The 15,748-nt window shown below is 36.7% G+C and overlaps 1 protein-coding gene across 2 annotated transcripts; it reads right to left on the bottom strand.

Annotated features, from left to right (window-relative positions):
• Positions 1 to 2,953: 2,953 nt before the first annotated feature.
• PTH (parathyroid hormone) lies at positions 2,954 to 5,704 on the bottom strand. Of its 2 annotated transcripts, none has more exon segments than NM_173954.2 (3): positions 2,954 to 3,439; positions 3,559 to 3,649; positions 5,369 to 5,490. In NM_173954.2, coding segments are annotated over 2 exon segments (348 nt in total). In that variant the 5' UTR covers positions 3,645 to 3,649; positions 5,369 to 5,490; the 3' UTR covers positions 2,954 to 3,177.
• Positions 5,705 to 15,748: the final 10,044 nt, after the last annotated feature.

Below are 15,748 nucleotides of genomic sequence, written 5' to 3'. Positions count from 1 at the left end.
ACATCAAAATGAAGTGAAAGTCACTCAGTCGTGTCCAACTCTTTGCTACCCCATGGACTATATAGTCCATGGAATTCTCCAGGCCAGAATATTTGGAGTGGGTAGCCTTTCCCTTCTCTAGGGTATCTTCCCAACCCAGAGATCGAACCCAGGTCTCCTGCATTGCAGGTGGATTCTTCACCAGCTGAGACACAAGGAAAGTCCAAGAATACTGGAGTGGGTAGCCTATCCCTTATCCAGTGGATCGTCCCAACCCAGGAATTGAACCAGGGTCTCCTGCATTGAAGGTGATTCTATACCAACTGAGCTATCAAGGGGTTATTTAATTCACCTGGTTGTTACTTTAATGACAACTGTCAAGTTCTAGAATTATTTATCCTTTATCCTTCTGGAAAAAAGAAATTCCAGCATGATACTTCTCTAAGAAATCTAAGCCTGATATGTGAATGGGGTTGAGGTAATAAGAAGAAAAGGGAGTATACCTCCCAAAGGGCCAAACAAAAGGAAACAGTTTCAGAGACAGGCATCTCTTGAGGCTGAATAGTGATCCCCCCATTTGAACTGATTTAGTACTTTGAGGCAGGTGCTGTTTTATACTAGTGAAGTTGAGCAGCAGAGAGTGTGGTTCTGGTGTCAGTTAGGACTGGAAGAAATTTATACCCAATCTGGAGAAACATTTCTCCAAGCAGATTAAGATGGATATTTGGGAAAAGCTCCTGTAGTTTCTCAGAGACCCACCATCAAGGATTGGGAGGCTGTTGGAAAGACTTGTCAGAAGGCTGAAGGTGCCTAAAACACTTGAATGTATGGTGCTGTCGTTTAGTTGCTGTGTTAGCCCATCAGGCTCCTCTGTCAGTGGGATTTTCCAGGCAAGAATGCTGGAACAGGCTACCTTTTCCTTCTCCAGGGAATCTTCCCTAATTTGGGATCAAAACCACATCTCCTATATCTCCTGCATTGCAGGTAGATTCTTTACCACTGAGCCACCTGGAAAGCCTTTTCCCAGTGTCCTAGTTCTTTGCAATAATAGAAACTAGAAGGGTTTCGTTTACAGGGCCTTTGTTTGCTGGATTTGAAGATTAAAAATTAATCTTAATTTTGCTTTGTTTGTTTTGGGTTTTTTTGGTCATTCCACATGGCTTGTAGTATTTTAGTTCCCTCGCTAGGGATCTAACCCAGGCCATAGCACTGAAAGCACTGAGTCTTAAACACTGGACTATCAGGAAATTCCCTCCCTAGTGGTATTTCTTTTAGGTGAATCATCTAGAGGGCAAGAGAGCAAGTTTATCAGATTAAGTAAGTCTGGAGTGGACATAGTTTCTCATTCCACCCTGATCTTTTTTGCTAGATAGGAAAGATTCTAGTTCAACTCCTTAATAAACATAAAGTTAAAGCTACCCAGGTGGAATGTGGAATAAACATCTGAAGGAAGACCAGAATTTTCTTTAAAGTAATCTGAAGTCAATTGTAATAGTCATGAACAGATTCATCAGATATTTTGTGCAAACCTAAAGTTTGCTGCAATCAACAGGATTTGGAAAAGCCCTAGGAATTGCTCCATGAAGTTACTCAGCAACTGTCCAAGCCTGATCTTATAATAAATTAGCAGCTGGTCTTCCAGTGGCAATTCTAGAGACCTTTCAGGATATTTCCAATTAGGAATTTTCTTTCTTTCTTTCTTTTTTTAAACAAAAACCTTTATTTTTCAGGAATCTGAGTAGTCTTCTGCTTTACATGCCCTGTTTCTTGGGACTCAATTCCAAGGGTGGACAACCGAAAATAGCCTTACATGCACTCTTCTACCCACCACAGCCTTGACTTCCCAAGGTTGCTAATCCGGATTCTTATTCCTCTTTCTCATCCGCTCCTCCTCCTCTTCCTTCTCCTTTTCCAGTTAGCAATTTCCATGCAGTGCTGGGTGGGCCTGGCCTTTACCAGCGAGCATATGAACTAAGTCAGAGAAACATGATTGACAAGTATGAAAAACTATATTAAATTCCTCAGCAAATCTGTGAAGATCTTCAGTTACTTTGGGAAAATCTTTGACTATGACTTGCAATTCATCTTTAGTCCAGGAAATATAAGAAATTCAGGGTTTGGCCTTTGGGTCCTCAGAAGGCTTAATTTTAAGGGGACAGGTTCTGATAAGTTCAGAGGAAAAGGGAGTGGGGAGTGTTTTAAAGAAATAGGACAGTTCAGTGAGAGAATTAATATGGGGGAGCTGAGGGTGTAGAGAAGGAGTGGGTAGTACAGAAGGGAAGGTGAAGCCTGATCATAAGGAGCCAAAAGGAGGAGCATGAGGCTTCTGAAGTCACCTTATCTTTCCTTAGTTACTTGTTTGCTTCAGTTAATCTTAAAATCCTACTTTGTAAAGAGGCAATTTTAGGGTGCTGGTGATATTTACAGGCCTCAAAATACCAATCAAAATAGAAATTTCATTCAGTTTTGGAAATCTTAGAGCTATGGTAATCCAAATTGGTTTTAAGAAGATTGAGTTTGGGGATTTCAAAAGTTCCCCATAACGACCATTGATATTCTAAATTGTCTTTGGTTAAGTCAGTTCACTTTATTAAAAATGCATGTGATGAAGGACAAATGAACAGCTATATTCTTTTAAATACAAAAATTCTATGCTATTGCAATTTAACCTCCAGTCTAGGGATATGCTCCGTGGCTTTGTGTATAGGCAAATGCTTTTGCCATGTTTCTGACCACTTTCTGCCTCTCCTTGCCAAGCATTTCAATTCCTTTCCTGAAGTGAAGAGGATAATAATATCAAGCTAGTAATGATTCAGGGAGCTGGTACTTTGATAAGATTAAAAGGATAATTTCAAAATATCAGAATGTGAAACATATGGTTAAAAAAACATTTTGTGTTGTTGTTCTTAGTCATGATCAATTTTAACATATTGGTGTTACTCATAACCAAAAGATATTTTTATAACAAGTGAGAAATACTTAACTTCATTTATTTGGAATCAATAGAAATAGAATTATTAAAAGAGCTCTTAGATGAATAAAGTAGAATCAAAATACTCAATTAAAATTGTAGGTATCACAGCTAGCAATAAAGGTTGGTCATAGAAATACTGGCACTTAATAGAAGGTGAACACATTAGCAGCATGTAATATTGTTGCCCTATGCTGTCTAGAACAGTGATCTGATCATATCTGTTTTCACTGGGGTTTAGCTTTAATTAATACATCCACATCAGCTTTGTCTGCTTCTCCAAGACTTTTCTGATGGCTCTCAACCAGGACATTGTCTTCCTTTTTTCGAGGTCTCTGGGAACTACCATCTCTGTAAGCTATAGAAGCTCCAAGGGCAACAAAGTTGTGCACATCCTGTAGCTTTTTCCGCAGCCATTCCACTCTTTCCATGGAGCTCAGATGTTTGCCCAGGTTATGCATAAACTGTATTTCACTCACAGCTCTCTTCCTGGAGGGAACAGGATCAGAGAGGATCACTCCATTAGTTCCCCTCTTCCAAATCATAAAGCCAACCTTAAAAATCCAATTCCCCTGACCTCACCATGCAGAACAGGCTATGGTACTTACTTAACAGACTTCCCATCTGATCTTGCAAGAAAACAGATGGCAAGCATGACAATCATTACCTTAACCATGTCTTTTGCAGACATCATATTAACTAAAAAAGAAAAAGAAAAATGGAGGTATTTAAAAATACTTTTAACATTCCAAACTGTACAATTAAATTTATAGTAGTTTATATTTATAACCATACAAGTTTGCACAGAGTGTGACAGTGACTAATTGGATTGTTTTTTGTGAGAGACTTTTGGAATCAGTCTCTTTATTTTACAGTTTATATATTATATATATATATACATAATTACTGTATATTATATATATACACATAATTACTGTATATTATATATATACACATAATTAGTATATAGTAAGTATAACCCAATTGGCTTAGAAATGAGACAGATGAGTTTTACTTTTTTAGGTATCTTTTTGAGAGTTCTTGTGCAAGTTATATGAATTTTAAGCTATGTGAAGAATCAAAAAGTTCACTGTTTAGAATTTCCTCCCACATTTTGTATTAATTATGACTAAATGCTTCTAATTTGCTTGAAAATAGCTACTTCTCTTAATTAGGTAAATTGTCAACAGCGTCTGTTTACTTAGCAAATTTCTTTTTCATAAGTAGACTTCCTTTCAATGTCATGATAACTATAAATGCCAAATTTATAGGTTCTGATTTAGAGATTTTTTACTAACTTAACACAGAGTTCTCCCAGCATTAAAAAGAATGTGTCAAAGCATTTAAGCATCATCTAATTAATTACTTGTTATACAAATTTAGAGCTTTGATTCCATATAAAATGCTTGTCTGTATCTTATCTTTTCAGCTCATTTTATTAACAATTTTGTTTGAGTATAATGTTTAGAATTTTGCTCTTTTGCTTTTAAGCTTTTTATCTCAAAATAGAAAAGTCTTACCTTAGTCTGCATTTCAACAACTGCAATAGCTTTCATGATAGAAGTGCCTTTTCTTAATACTTAATGTTCTCCATTTAACATACACATAGGGTGGCTGTGGGAAACTGCGTCATTCAGAAGTAGCATAAGGGCCATTATAACCTACTATATTTGTTTTCACTGTGCAATATAAGCTATTGAAGGAGCACCAAATGGATAGTCTTCATTTTGGTTTACATGAGAAAAGATCACTGTAGCAGAGGACAGGAGTCTGCCCCAGCTCCGCCACACTCACCTAGTGCGTCTGCCTTTCTTTCCTATTCTCAACTGAGAGGCGCGCTTCTCACAAGAAGGTCATTAGAAGCGCACGAAACATCCTTAAAATTCATGTGTAGTTTTCAGATAGAAAACTAGAAAAGGTTCTATGTGAAGGGACCAAATATTCAGCAGTAAAACAGTTTCTCCAACTATAGTACACAGACTGAGCTCTCTGTGAGGATATTATGTGGGGAAAATGGAATTTTAACTCAGAGACATAAATTTACATTGATTATTTAAATCAGAATTATTCATTTCTCACTAGGCTGCTTTATATCAAAATTTTAACAAGATATCATTAAAGCACATCATGCCAAATTTTAATTATTTCCATGTAATTGCAGATGAGTTAAAAAAAAAAAAAAAGCAAGGCCTCTCAAAATACTTTAATCACAAAAATAAGTGTTTCAACAATATTTTAGTGGCATAAATTTATTTTTTATTGTGGCATTTTAATATTAAATATAATTCAAACCCTCCCTTAACATTTTACTTTTAACAAACAGCATGATATTAGTAGGAAATGGTACATATTAAATGACTACTTGATTGTAAGAAAAGAACTCATGGAAACTTAAAAGAGAAAATAAAGATTACTCACCACACGTCTTAGGATACAATCTTCTTTCAAATGTATTAGCAGCTGATGCTTTCTCAAAGTTGAGTAAACCTGAGAAGGCTGATAAATTGAGCTGTAGACCCTTCAATGTGACTTTTATATATATAAGTCTTCCACACTGAGAAGCTTTTTTATTGTTACAGATGACGTCACTCCCAATTCTCTGAATTTTAACCATAGGATCATAGAGCAGCACACACACTCCCATGGGGCGGTGCTCATTCTTCTTAAATTTTAGATAATTGGATATTAAAAGCAAAACAGCGTGGGCTGGAAAAGTGTTTATGCAAAGATTTCTAACAAATAGTGAATTGTAATTCTGACTGGATTAATGACTCTATATTCCAAAAAGGAATATATTATATATATTATATGTTTATAAATATATATTATATATTTACAAAATGTATATTTTATATAAAATATAAAATATTTATAAAATATATATATTATATATATATGTATTATATATTTATAAATATATAATATATATAATATATTCCTTTAGTAATTCTAAAAGAAATCAGCCTTGAATATTCATTGGAAGGACTGATGCTGATGCTGAATCTCCAGTACTTTTGCTGCCTGATTCGAAGAGCCGACTCATCGGAAAGGACCCTGATGCTGGGAAAGATAGCAAAAGGAGAAGGAAGTGGCAGAGAATAAGATGGTTGGATAGCATCACAGACTCAATGGACATGAATCTGAGGAAACTCTGGGAGACAGTGAAAGACGGGGGAGCCTAGTGTGCTGCAGTCCATGGGGTTGTAAAGAGTTGGACATGAATTAGCAACTGAGCAACAGCAACAAAATTTTTTTAAAAAGTCAGATTTCAAAAATTTATGGCTAAGTCATCATCTTATCACAGGCTTCTCTCATAGCTCAGTTGGTAAAGAATCTGCCTGCAATGCAGGAGACCTGGGTTTGATTCCTGGATTGGGAAGATCCCCAGAGAAGGAAATGGCAACCCACTCCAGTATTCTTGCCTGAAGAATCCCATGAACAGAGGAGCCTGGCAAGCTACAGTCCATGGGGTCACAAGAGTTGGACACGACTTAGCAACTAAACCACCACCACATCATCTTATTGTATTTGAAAGTGAAATTGAAAATAAGTATATTTCTTACAGCCATAACATTGGCACAATTATTATGAGGATTATAATGAATCATATTACATTATGCTTACTTTACAAGCCATATTGGACCAGTCTGTATCATTCCTGATCTTGTTCCAAAAAAATATATATAGTGCTTTTCTTAAAGGAAGTGTTAAAAATATTTTGAGAATATGCTCTCTGTACATAATTTTAAAGGCTTCAAAAGTAAAACTATTTTAAAATTCATTTACCTTATATTTTTATCCTTTTTAATTTTAGTTTTCAATAAAAACACTTGAAAAGCAGTAACTGTATCCCAGACCCGCTGCAGTATTCTTGCTTGGGAAATCCAATGGACAGAGGAGCCTGGCAGGATACAGTCCATGGAGTGGCAAACAATTGGACAGGACTGTGCAAATAAGCAACAATAACCATATGCAAGACCTTCCATATATTATCCAACTAAGTCTTTATACCAATCCTTTAAAGTAAATACTATTATTAGCACCATTTTCACTTGAGGAAACTACTGAGGTTGGAGAGTGGAGAAGATGGAATTCAACAAAGTCTTTATGACTCCAGAGCTATTTTGATTCTTACTACCTCAGTTTCCCCTTAGAAATGTAGCCCAAATTGAGAGAGTAGCACTGACATATATATACTGCCGTGTGTAGAATAACTAGCTAGGGGGAAGCTGCTATGTGGCACAGGGAGTTCAGCTCAGCTCTGGGATAATCTAGAGGGGTGGGATGGAGCGGGTGGCTCAGGAGAGAGGAGATACATGTATACTTATACCTGATTCACATTGTTGTACAGCAGAAACTAACACAACATTGTAAAGCAATTACCCTCCAAGTAAAAATAAAACATAAAAAAAAGTATATAGCCCTTCTTTGAACCCCAGTCTTCATCACTCTGATTTGCCCAACCCTTTGCAGCCTCTTTGCACAGGAATTGGGTCTTGTTTCTCATGTTCCCTACCTGGTGATGGAGGACCTGCCCTAAAACCTATGGAGGCAAGATGCTGCCACCTATCTAATTTCAAATACTGCTACAGCCTCGTCCCCATCTATTGACCAAAACCCCTTGAATCCCCTTGGTATGTCTAAGGTTTATTTAGGCAGCTTGCGTCCCAACAAAAGGCTCAGAATTGGATCAGTTCTCTTAGCTCTGCGCCTACTTCATTTTTCCTCTTTCCTGCTGACTCTTGCCAAGGTTTGACTCTACGTCAAGTAAGAGGCAATCCAAATTTAAAATACCTGTACAAAGTCTACAGTGAAAGGTACGTGTTAGTGCTGCTCTGAGAAATCCTCTACACTGGGCAAATCTCACTTGAAGTTGCTCCAGGCTTCATTTCAGAAGTGTTAGAGACTTACTGTGACATGTCTGCAGAATATGAACCAGGTTGGTGAAAATGTTGATAAACATGACATCTCAGAAGGAATTGAATAAAACTGGGAAAGACTTGGAATGATGATGTAGCTGTTTTTAATTCTTTATAGGGTTTCCATAACAAAGAAGGAATATTTTCTGTGGTTTAAGAAGGAAGGATTGAATCCAACGGCTAAAGACTACAGGAAGGCAAATTTGAGCTCAACGTGGATATTATGATTGTTAAAATAAAGAATCAATACCTTCCTAATAGTGAGTTCCCAATCACTGAAAGTATTCAAATAGAAGCTCAGTAAGCATTTATCAGAGATACCACAGAGATTCATACACAGCAGAAAGTTGAACTAGATAACCAAGAGGTCCTTTTTGACTGACAAAAAAAACCTATTGTTTTGATCCTTTAAAAGTCTTCTGATGTAAAGTCTAAACCTGATGTTTGTGTATCATTTTTTATTATACTCTGTTGAGAAGAAGAATTGGGAAAACAAATGATTTCATAAGCACATTTTTTTCATTATTATTATAAAGCCATGTTTAACATTGTAATTTGGAGATTTTTTTCTGCTTCTTTGGGTGAGTTTGATATAATTGACAACCTTTCAGGAATATTGAAAACAGTGTTCTCACTGTCTTCCTTTTATTACAATTGTTTAAGAATAAATTGCTATATTGAAGACAATCACATTATTAAACTAGTTTACAGGAAAATAAAACAGACAAGGTTTACTCATTCAAAAAATGCATTGAAGTATCTGCTAGATATCTGCCGCAGACTGTGTTAGTCATTACACGATTGAGACACGATCCCTGCCCTGAAATTTGACACATAAATTAGAATATAATATAATAGGCGTTATAGTAGTCATATTAACAGAGGCTTATAAAAAGCACAGAGGAAGAAGTGACTAATTTCCTGGTGCTGTTGGAAGCTGTTTTACTGAAAAGCTAAAGCATTCTCAAGGAGGAATATGAGTTTTCCATCACGGAAGGTTAGAAAAGGAAAAAGGAATATCATGTGCAAAGGCATGGAGGCCACGAGGACTGAATATGTTCTAATGGCAGGAGAGAGGACATGGTAATGACCCTAAAATAGTAAGTGTGGTGCCAATTGTGGAAGGCTTCTGTGTGATGTGCCTAGGGGATTTATTTTGTAATCCTTTCTAAACTCATGTGTCCAGCTGTTTGCCACCCAAGGACTGTAGCCCGCCAGGCTCCTCTGTCCATGGGATTTCCCAGGCAAGAATACTGGAGTGGGTCTGGCATACAATTACTGCATGTAAAGTACAACTTTGACCTTCCCACAAAGAAAAGATATAGCTGCCACGATTTGGTTCATAGTTTATCTGAACCATCAACCTTTGGGACTGCAGAACATTAGATAGAAGGAAACCATTTAGAAATAAGAGGGCTAAGGGCTATGTGGGCACAAGAAGCTGATATCACAGTGACAGGGAAAGGCTGAGCACAGCTTTTTCTTTTGAAAAGCTCAGCCTTTCTTAATGCTCTCAAATTCTCTGAAGCCTGGGTCAGACAACCTACTGTATTCCTCATATTTGGGAAGGACAAAGGGCCATGTGTTATTTCCTCTTACATTGTGAGAGGTTTAATCTGAGACTGATACTTTTTCCTTCTGTTTGTTCAGTAGGAATTACTATGGGGGGGACTTAACATCAAGAAGAAATTTCCAGGGCTAGAAAATACAGTTATAGTTCTCCTAATTCTGTGTTTTTGACAGATCAGATGATGACTATCTTAAGAGTTGACCTACTCTTTTGCTTCAAGCTCTCCTGTGGGATATTGAGCTACTAAGCTCTTGATCTTTCAGAAACAACTTTCTTCCCTCCTACTTACCAACCCCCAGACTTTCTGCTGTTAGAGATGAGTAAAAATGTTTTAAATGACAGCATATAGCAACTGTTGAATTTTCCATGTGTTTTTTGGTAATAGTTTTTCATTTTTCTTTTTCCATAACCTTGTATTGATGGATATTGTGAGTGTGGTTCTCTGATAGGTGGCATTTAATAAGCCATTGATCCCTTTATATGTATGAGCTATTATAAACCCTGGGATCCATTATACCCGAGTAGCCATTCAAAGATGAAATGTGCAGCTACCTTCACAAATGTTATAAAATACTGCTGTTGCTTTTTGTTCATTCTATTACTGAGTGTGCATCCCTGCATGTGTTTACAGCCTTTGCCATGTTGTGGAATGCAGGAGTGTTAAGATGGTATGCACTGTTTTCATAGTCAGAAAGAGGCATCTCTACAGGCGGGGGCTGAGGGTACATAAATACTAAGATTCTGGATGCCAGGCATGAGACAGCCTTTCTACCTACAATGAGGAATGTCTCTGTCTTGTCACAGTGTAAACCAGGGTGTCACTTGAGGAAGTCTTTGAATCTTAATTGATTGAAAAGATTTCTAGTTGTGCAGATACCTCTGTAATGTTTTTGTAAAAGATTAGAACAAGTCCTTGAGTGTTCGTCATTCAAAAGCCCCCTGAGATTTAATTTATTTCTAATCTCTGTTTCTTAAAGAAATGGAGGTAGGGGGAATGTAGGCTCAATTGAGAGTTTTTATTTAGGAACCATAAGGAAGTTGGATAACCATACCAATTTAATGGAGAAGTAAAGTCTCACATTTTTAATGACTCTCTTCAGTGAGCTGACAAGACCACCAATGTCACTGTTAATTCTAACTATTCTTTTTGTATTATCTCATAAATTTACTCACACTTTTCAGATCAAGGGTTCTTATTTGGAGTACAGACAATATGTTTTCCTCAGTAAATGTGAATTTTCCCTTGAAATAGATTCTTAGTTTCACTCCACTTTCCCTTTATCCTTGGTAAAATATCATACACAATTTACGATATCAGGAAAAAAAAAGATACAGTGTCTTTCACATCCCTTCCTGATAGTCAACTGGAGCCAATAGGTTGTCTACCTTGATTCCTTCTTTATGTTTTATGATAGTGTGGGGGAAATATAGCAGGACAGTGGGTATTGATTTCCTGTTAGCGAATCTTTAAGTCAAAGGATCTGGGTGCTCAGAGTCTGAGTTAGGAATGCCAACATGTCAATCTAAATTACCATTTCAATCCAACATCATAAAGATTTGTTGAGCACCTAAAATCAACTAGTTAAGCAACAGTAGCAATTTCCCTGCTCACAATCTTTTCCCTGAACTTTGTTTTCTCATGATTTTTAAAAGTTGGAGCATCTTAACTTTCTCAGATCTCAAATTCAACAACATCTTAAAGAAGAATACTGCCTTCCCTTTCAGAGATGAGCTATCTTATGTGAAAGGATTTTGCATGTAACTGGCATTCAAAAAATGCATATTGAATCTGAATCTGAAAGGAAAGTGTCCCTTGCCCATTCTCTCACATAGATCCAGCCTCATTTCAGGAGTCCCCAGTAGTGAACGTGGAGAGTGTTGAGTTCCTGAAGTCAATCTGCTCTCCTCCACCAAGATCCACTAGCCCAGCCCCCTGAAGTGCAGAGTTCTGAGGCAGTAGATAGTTGTGGTGTTCATAAATTCAATTTTGAATTTGCTAATTGCACAAGCAATTGTAAAATTTAAACTAAAAACTAAGCATATCTTCATATTGTTGGTAACAAAATGTACAACAAAATGTTGAAGAGTAGATTCCAACACAAGTTAAACTGACAGGCAGCCCTAGAAGCTATGACCTTCTCATATCCATCCATCTAGCAGCACTATGCAGTGAAAACACTCAGGACTTGAAGATGGAAGATGAGGGCAAAGGTTGGCACTTATTAGTTGTACAACCCAGGATAAGTCATGTTATTGTGAGGATCACATAGAATAATATATATGAATGCATTTTGTCAACTGCATACCTGGTATTGATTAAAATCACAACTATAAATAACAATAATTGTTTTTATAAATCCTGTTAAGGTCGTGTAATTCCAGTTTGCAGCTTTGGTGTCCCCCTTTCAAGCTGATTGCCTGACATTTCAAACATCACAGAGCTGATCTAAAGGCTTAACCTAAAATGCTATTGACTTCATCTTTCAACAATGAAGAGAATCTTCAGCATGGCTTAACTCAACAAACTGTCCAGAAGAATAATCTAATGGGTACAAAGAGAGGCATGAAAATGAGATTCTATATTTCCCTGCCAGGGACATTCTTCAGATGTCCAGGGCACCAGTAAAGTATGAAAAAGTCACTGTGAAACAATTCCAAATATACTCGTGTGGCTGGTTATTTTATGTAATCAATTATAAGGAAGGTCATAGTGGAAAAAGCACTAAATTTGGAGTCAGAAGACTTGAATTCAGATCCTGACATCAGTAGGATCACTAGATTCAAAAATAAAAACACAGAACACCACTCAACAATAATGTATGCTATACTTAAAGTTTTATTAAGAGGCTAAATCTCCTGTTAAATGGTTTTTCCACAATTAAAAAAAAAAAAAATTAGGGAATTCCCTGGCAGTTCAGTGGTTAGGAGTCCGAACTTTCATTGCCAAAGGCCCAGGTTCAGTCCTTGGTTGGGGAGCTAAGATCCCACAAGCTGCATGGCATGGCCAAAAAATTAACAACAACAACAACAAAAAAAAAACACAGGAATTTAAAAATCCACAGGACAACCAGTTAAATTTGAATTACTTCTAAGTACCTATGCAAATACATACTGAAATTTAAAAAGATATTGCATGGGGCAGGTGTGTAGTAAAAATTATTTGCGTTTATCTGAAATAAATATCCGAGTTCCACACCTCCTTCTTTAATTATATTTCCCTTATGATTTGGCTTTTCTTAATAGTTCCTATTTTGTAGAATTTGCTTGTACAATTTCTTGCATTTCCAGTCTATGTTCCAGTTATATTGTTATATAGCTTCTATAGTGACTACATCCAAATTATTTTATTCTTTTCTGGATTGAACACGTATTAATGAGAAAAAATGCTCAAGATTATCATATAAGGGGGGATCCTGAATCTGTACAGGAATAAAACCACCTCCAAGAACTTCTCTTCCAATTTGATTTGCTCATGGTGTGAACTACTTTTCTTGGTATCATCTTTCATCACATGAACTACTTTTCCCTTTCCTCAGAATTACATTTCATCTCTTGATCAATGACTTTTTAAATTTTTATCCACTGACAAAAAAGAATATTGTCATCAGTGCTGATTCCCCTCTTCTTCAACACTACACATGATGATTTCACTTGTTCCCATACTGGATAAATATTTAGACTACTCATGTAAACAATCAAATTCTTTAAGGGATGAAATCCACTGGAAAAGATAGCTATGGCAAGTACCATAATTATTGTCCACTTCAAGTCAAAATTATTTTTCCTATTCATAAGTAATGTTATCCCTTTTAAGAACAAGCTCTTAAAGGGAAACATTTTTTTTATCGATTCTTGTTGATAAGTTCCTATAAGCAATGGAGCACTTTAATAACACTGCTGCTCTTCTTTTAATTTGCATAATCCGACTGCTAAAGAAATATTGAAAACCTGTATAAAAATAAATAAGCCTCATTCAATGGAATATTTAAAAAGTCAATAAGAATTTTGGGAACATTTTCTTTAGAAAGTATTTTAATGCATCAAGTAAACTGAAGATTCTTTAACTGTATTTATTAAAGATAAATCAATGGGTTTTTTAATGTGAGAGAATTGGATACTACTACTAAATGCCAACAAAATTACAAAAATCATTTAATCATTCAGTTTGAACAAGATAAATTTTGAACTATATCTTTTAATTAATAAAAACATCAATACTGGCTCATGATTATTACAAATGCACTATATTAATATAATATTCTGATGATAGAGGAAGCTGTGCATAGAGGTGGATTTATGGGAATGCTCCTTTGCTACTTGGTTAAATTTTCTGTAAATCTAAAACTCTTCTGAAAAAGCGAAGTCCATTAATTTTGGCTACAATCTCTTTAAATTTTATTTATTTATTTATCTATGGCTGCACTGGGCCTTTGTTAACGTGTGCAAGCTTTCTCTAGTTGCGGAGAGCAGGGGCTACTCTCTTGTCGTGGAGCACATGCTCTAGGGCACTCAGTCTTCAGTAGTTGCAGCACTTGGGCTTTAGTAGTTGTGGTGCAGTGGCTTAGCTGCCCGCGACATGTGTTATCTTCCAGGATCAGGGACCGATACCATGTCCCCTGCATTGGCAGGCAGATTCTTAATCACTGGACCACCAGGAAAGTCCTAAATTCTTTTATTTATTTGTTTGGCTGTGTTGGCTCTTATTTGCAGCATGAGAGATCTTCACTGTGGCACGCAGGATCAATCTTTAGTCGTGGTTGTGGCAGGCGAACTCTTATAGTTACTCTCAGTTGTGGCATGTGGGACCTAGTCCCCTGACTCAGAATCGAATTCCAGCCCCCTGCATTGGGAGGGTAGAATCTTAGCCACTGGACCACCAAGGAAGTTCTCAGAGTCTACTAATTTTTAAAAAGCTCATGGAGATATGGCAGGCCAAGATAAATAAACGAGTGGTAATTTAAGCAAAAAAAAGTTTAGAAAGTAAATGGAGAACTAAATAGGTGACTTGATACCGCAAAATTCAGCCAAATAAGATTATTTTTTTCATCCATTATCACTTTTCATAGCACTTTATATTATGCATTGTCTTATTTGGTTCTCACATTATCTTTGAGGTAAATATTACTTTTAGCTTTTATGTGAGAAGTTGAAGCTTGAACTTATTACTGGTTCAAGTTTACTCAGCTAGTGAAGGAACAAGGCCTTGAATTTAAATCTACATCTCTTATATCCATGGCTTTTTCCTCATTGTCAGATTACAGAGAATAAAAGGTGAATAGAATGAAAGAAGGGAGTTAAATCCAGAACATACCTGCTAAGATGTTGGAAGGGATGGTATTATAGAGAAGGCCAGGCATGAACCTTGACCTTATGTATGTGCTGGCGGGGGGCAGGGTTAGGAGGGTTGGTGGCTGACGGACAACTATAATTTACAATAATAGCAGGTCCATTTGGAATGGGAAGGGGAGGCAGAGGTAGCTCTTGAATGTGCCCGCAATCTCATTCCTTCTGGTGGTAAAAAATTTCAAGGTCAGACTCCTCCACTTATATGCAATCTCTGCAGATTGGAAGATTATTTTTTTTCACCTGAAGGAACACTGAAGGATAGGCATCTTGGTTTCTTTTCAGATATAAATAAGATGACACACACAAATGATAAAGCTTTTATCTAGTGTAAAGATTGCTGCCTATAGTTTTTTTTTTAGCTGTAAGTGCTTTCCTTTCTACCAAATTGTTTAGCTGGCAATTTGACTTTAAATTTGAATTCAGCAAAATACTCCCATGTCTCATTAGTCAGAATGCAACAATATAATAATAGTTACACTGCACTAGGAGAAGGGAAAGGCTACCCACTCCAGTATTCTTGGGCTACCCTCGTGGCTTAGCTGGTAAAGAATCCGCCTGCAATGCAGGAGACCTAGGCTTGATCCCTGGGTTGGAAATTTCCCCTGGAGAAGGGAAAGGCTACCCACTCCAGTATTCTGGCCTGAAGAATTCCATGGACTACACAGTCCATGGGGTCCCAAAAAATCAAACATAACTGAGCAACTTTCACTCAGCCTTCATAGAGCAGTTACTAGCACTCCGGGAACTATTCTAAGTGCTTTATAAACATTGTATCTTTAGTCTTTACAACAGTCCTAAAATAGGACTATTTTAACCCATTTTACAACTGAGGAAATCTGAAACATAAATAAGTTTAAAACTTGTCTGGGTTCACCAAACTATAGTGGACAGGATTTGAACTGAGGAGTGATTATATTTGAGAATCTCTGGGGCCCTTTCCAGTACAAATCCTTTCTGTGGCCT

This window comes from Bos taurus, chromosome 15 (genome assembly GCF_002263795.3).
Source record: "Bos taurus isolate L1 Dominette 01449 registration number 42190680 breed Hereford chromosome 15, ARS-UCD2.0, whole genome shotgun sequence".
Lineage (NCBI taxonomy): Eukaryota > Metazoa > Chordata > Mammalia > Artiodactyla > Bovidae > Bos > Bos taurus.
The sequence above is the reverse complement of the archived record's forward strand: the minus strand, read 5'-3'. Positions and strand labels throughout refer to the sequence as shown.

Bases quoted from the DNA above. Each gene is read 5' to 3' on its own strand.
- PTH (XM_015474641.3), bottom strand. From the start codon at position 5,594: ATGGGAGTGTGTGTGCTGCTCTATGATCCTATGGTTAAAATTCAGAGA. The intron at 3,650-5,503 runs GTGGAAGACTTA...TTTCTTTTTTAG, and splicing joins CAATAAAAAAGCTTCTCAGT to TTAATATGATGTCTGCAAAA. The intron at 3,440-3,558 runs GTAAGTACCATA...TGTTCCCTCCAG, and splicing joins TCAGATGGGAAGTCTGTTAA to GAAGAGAGCTGTGAGTGAAA.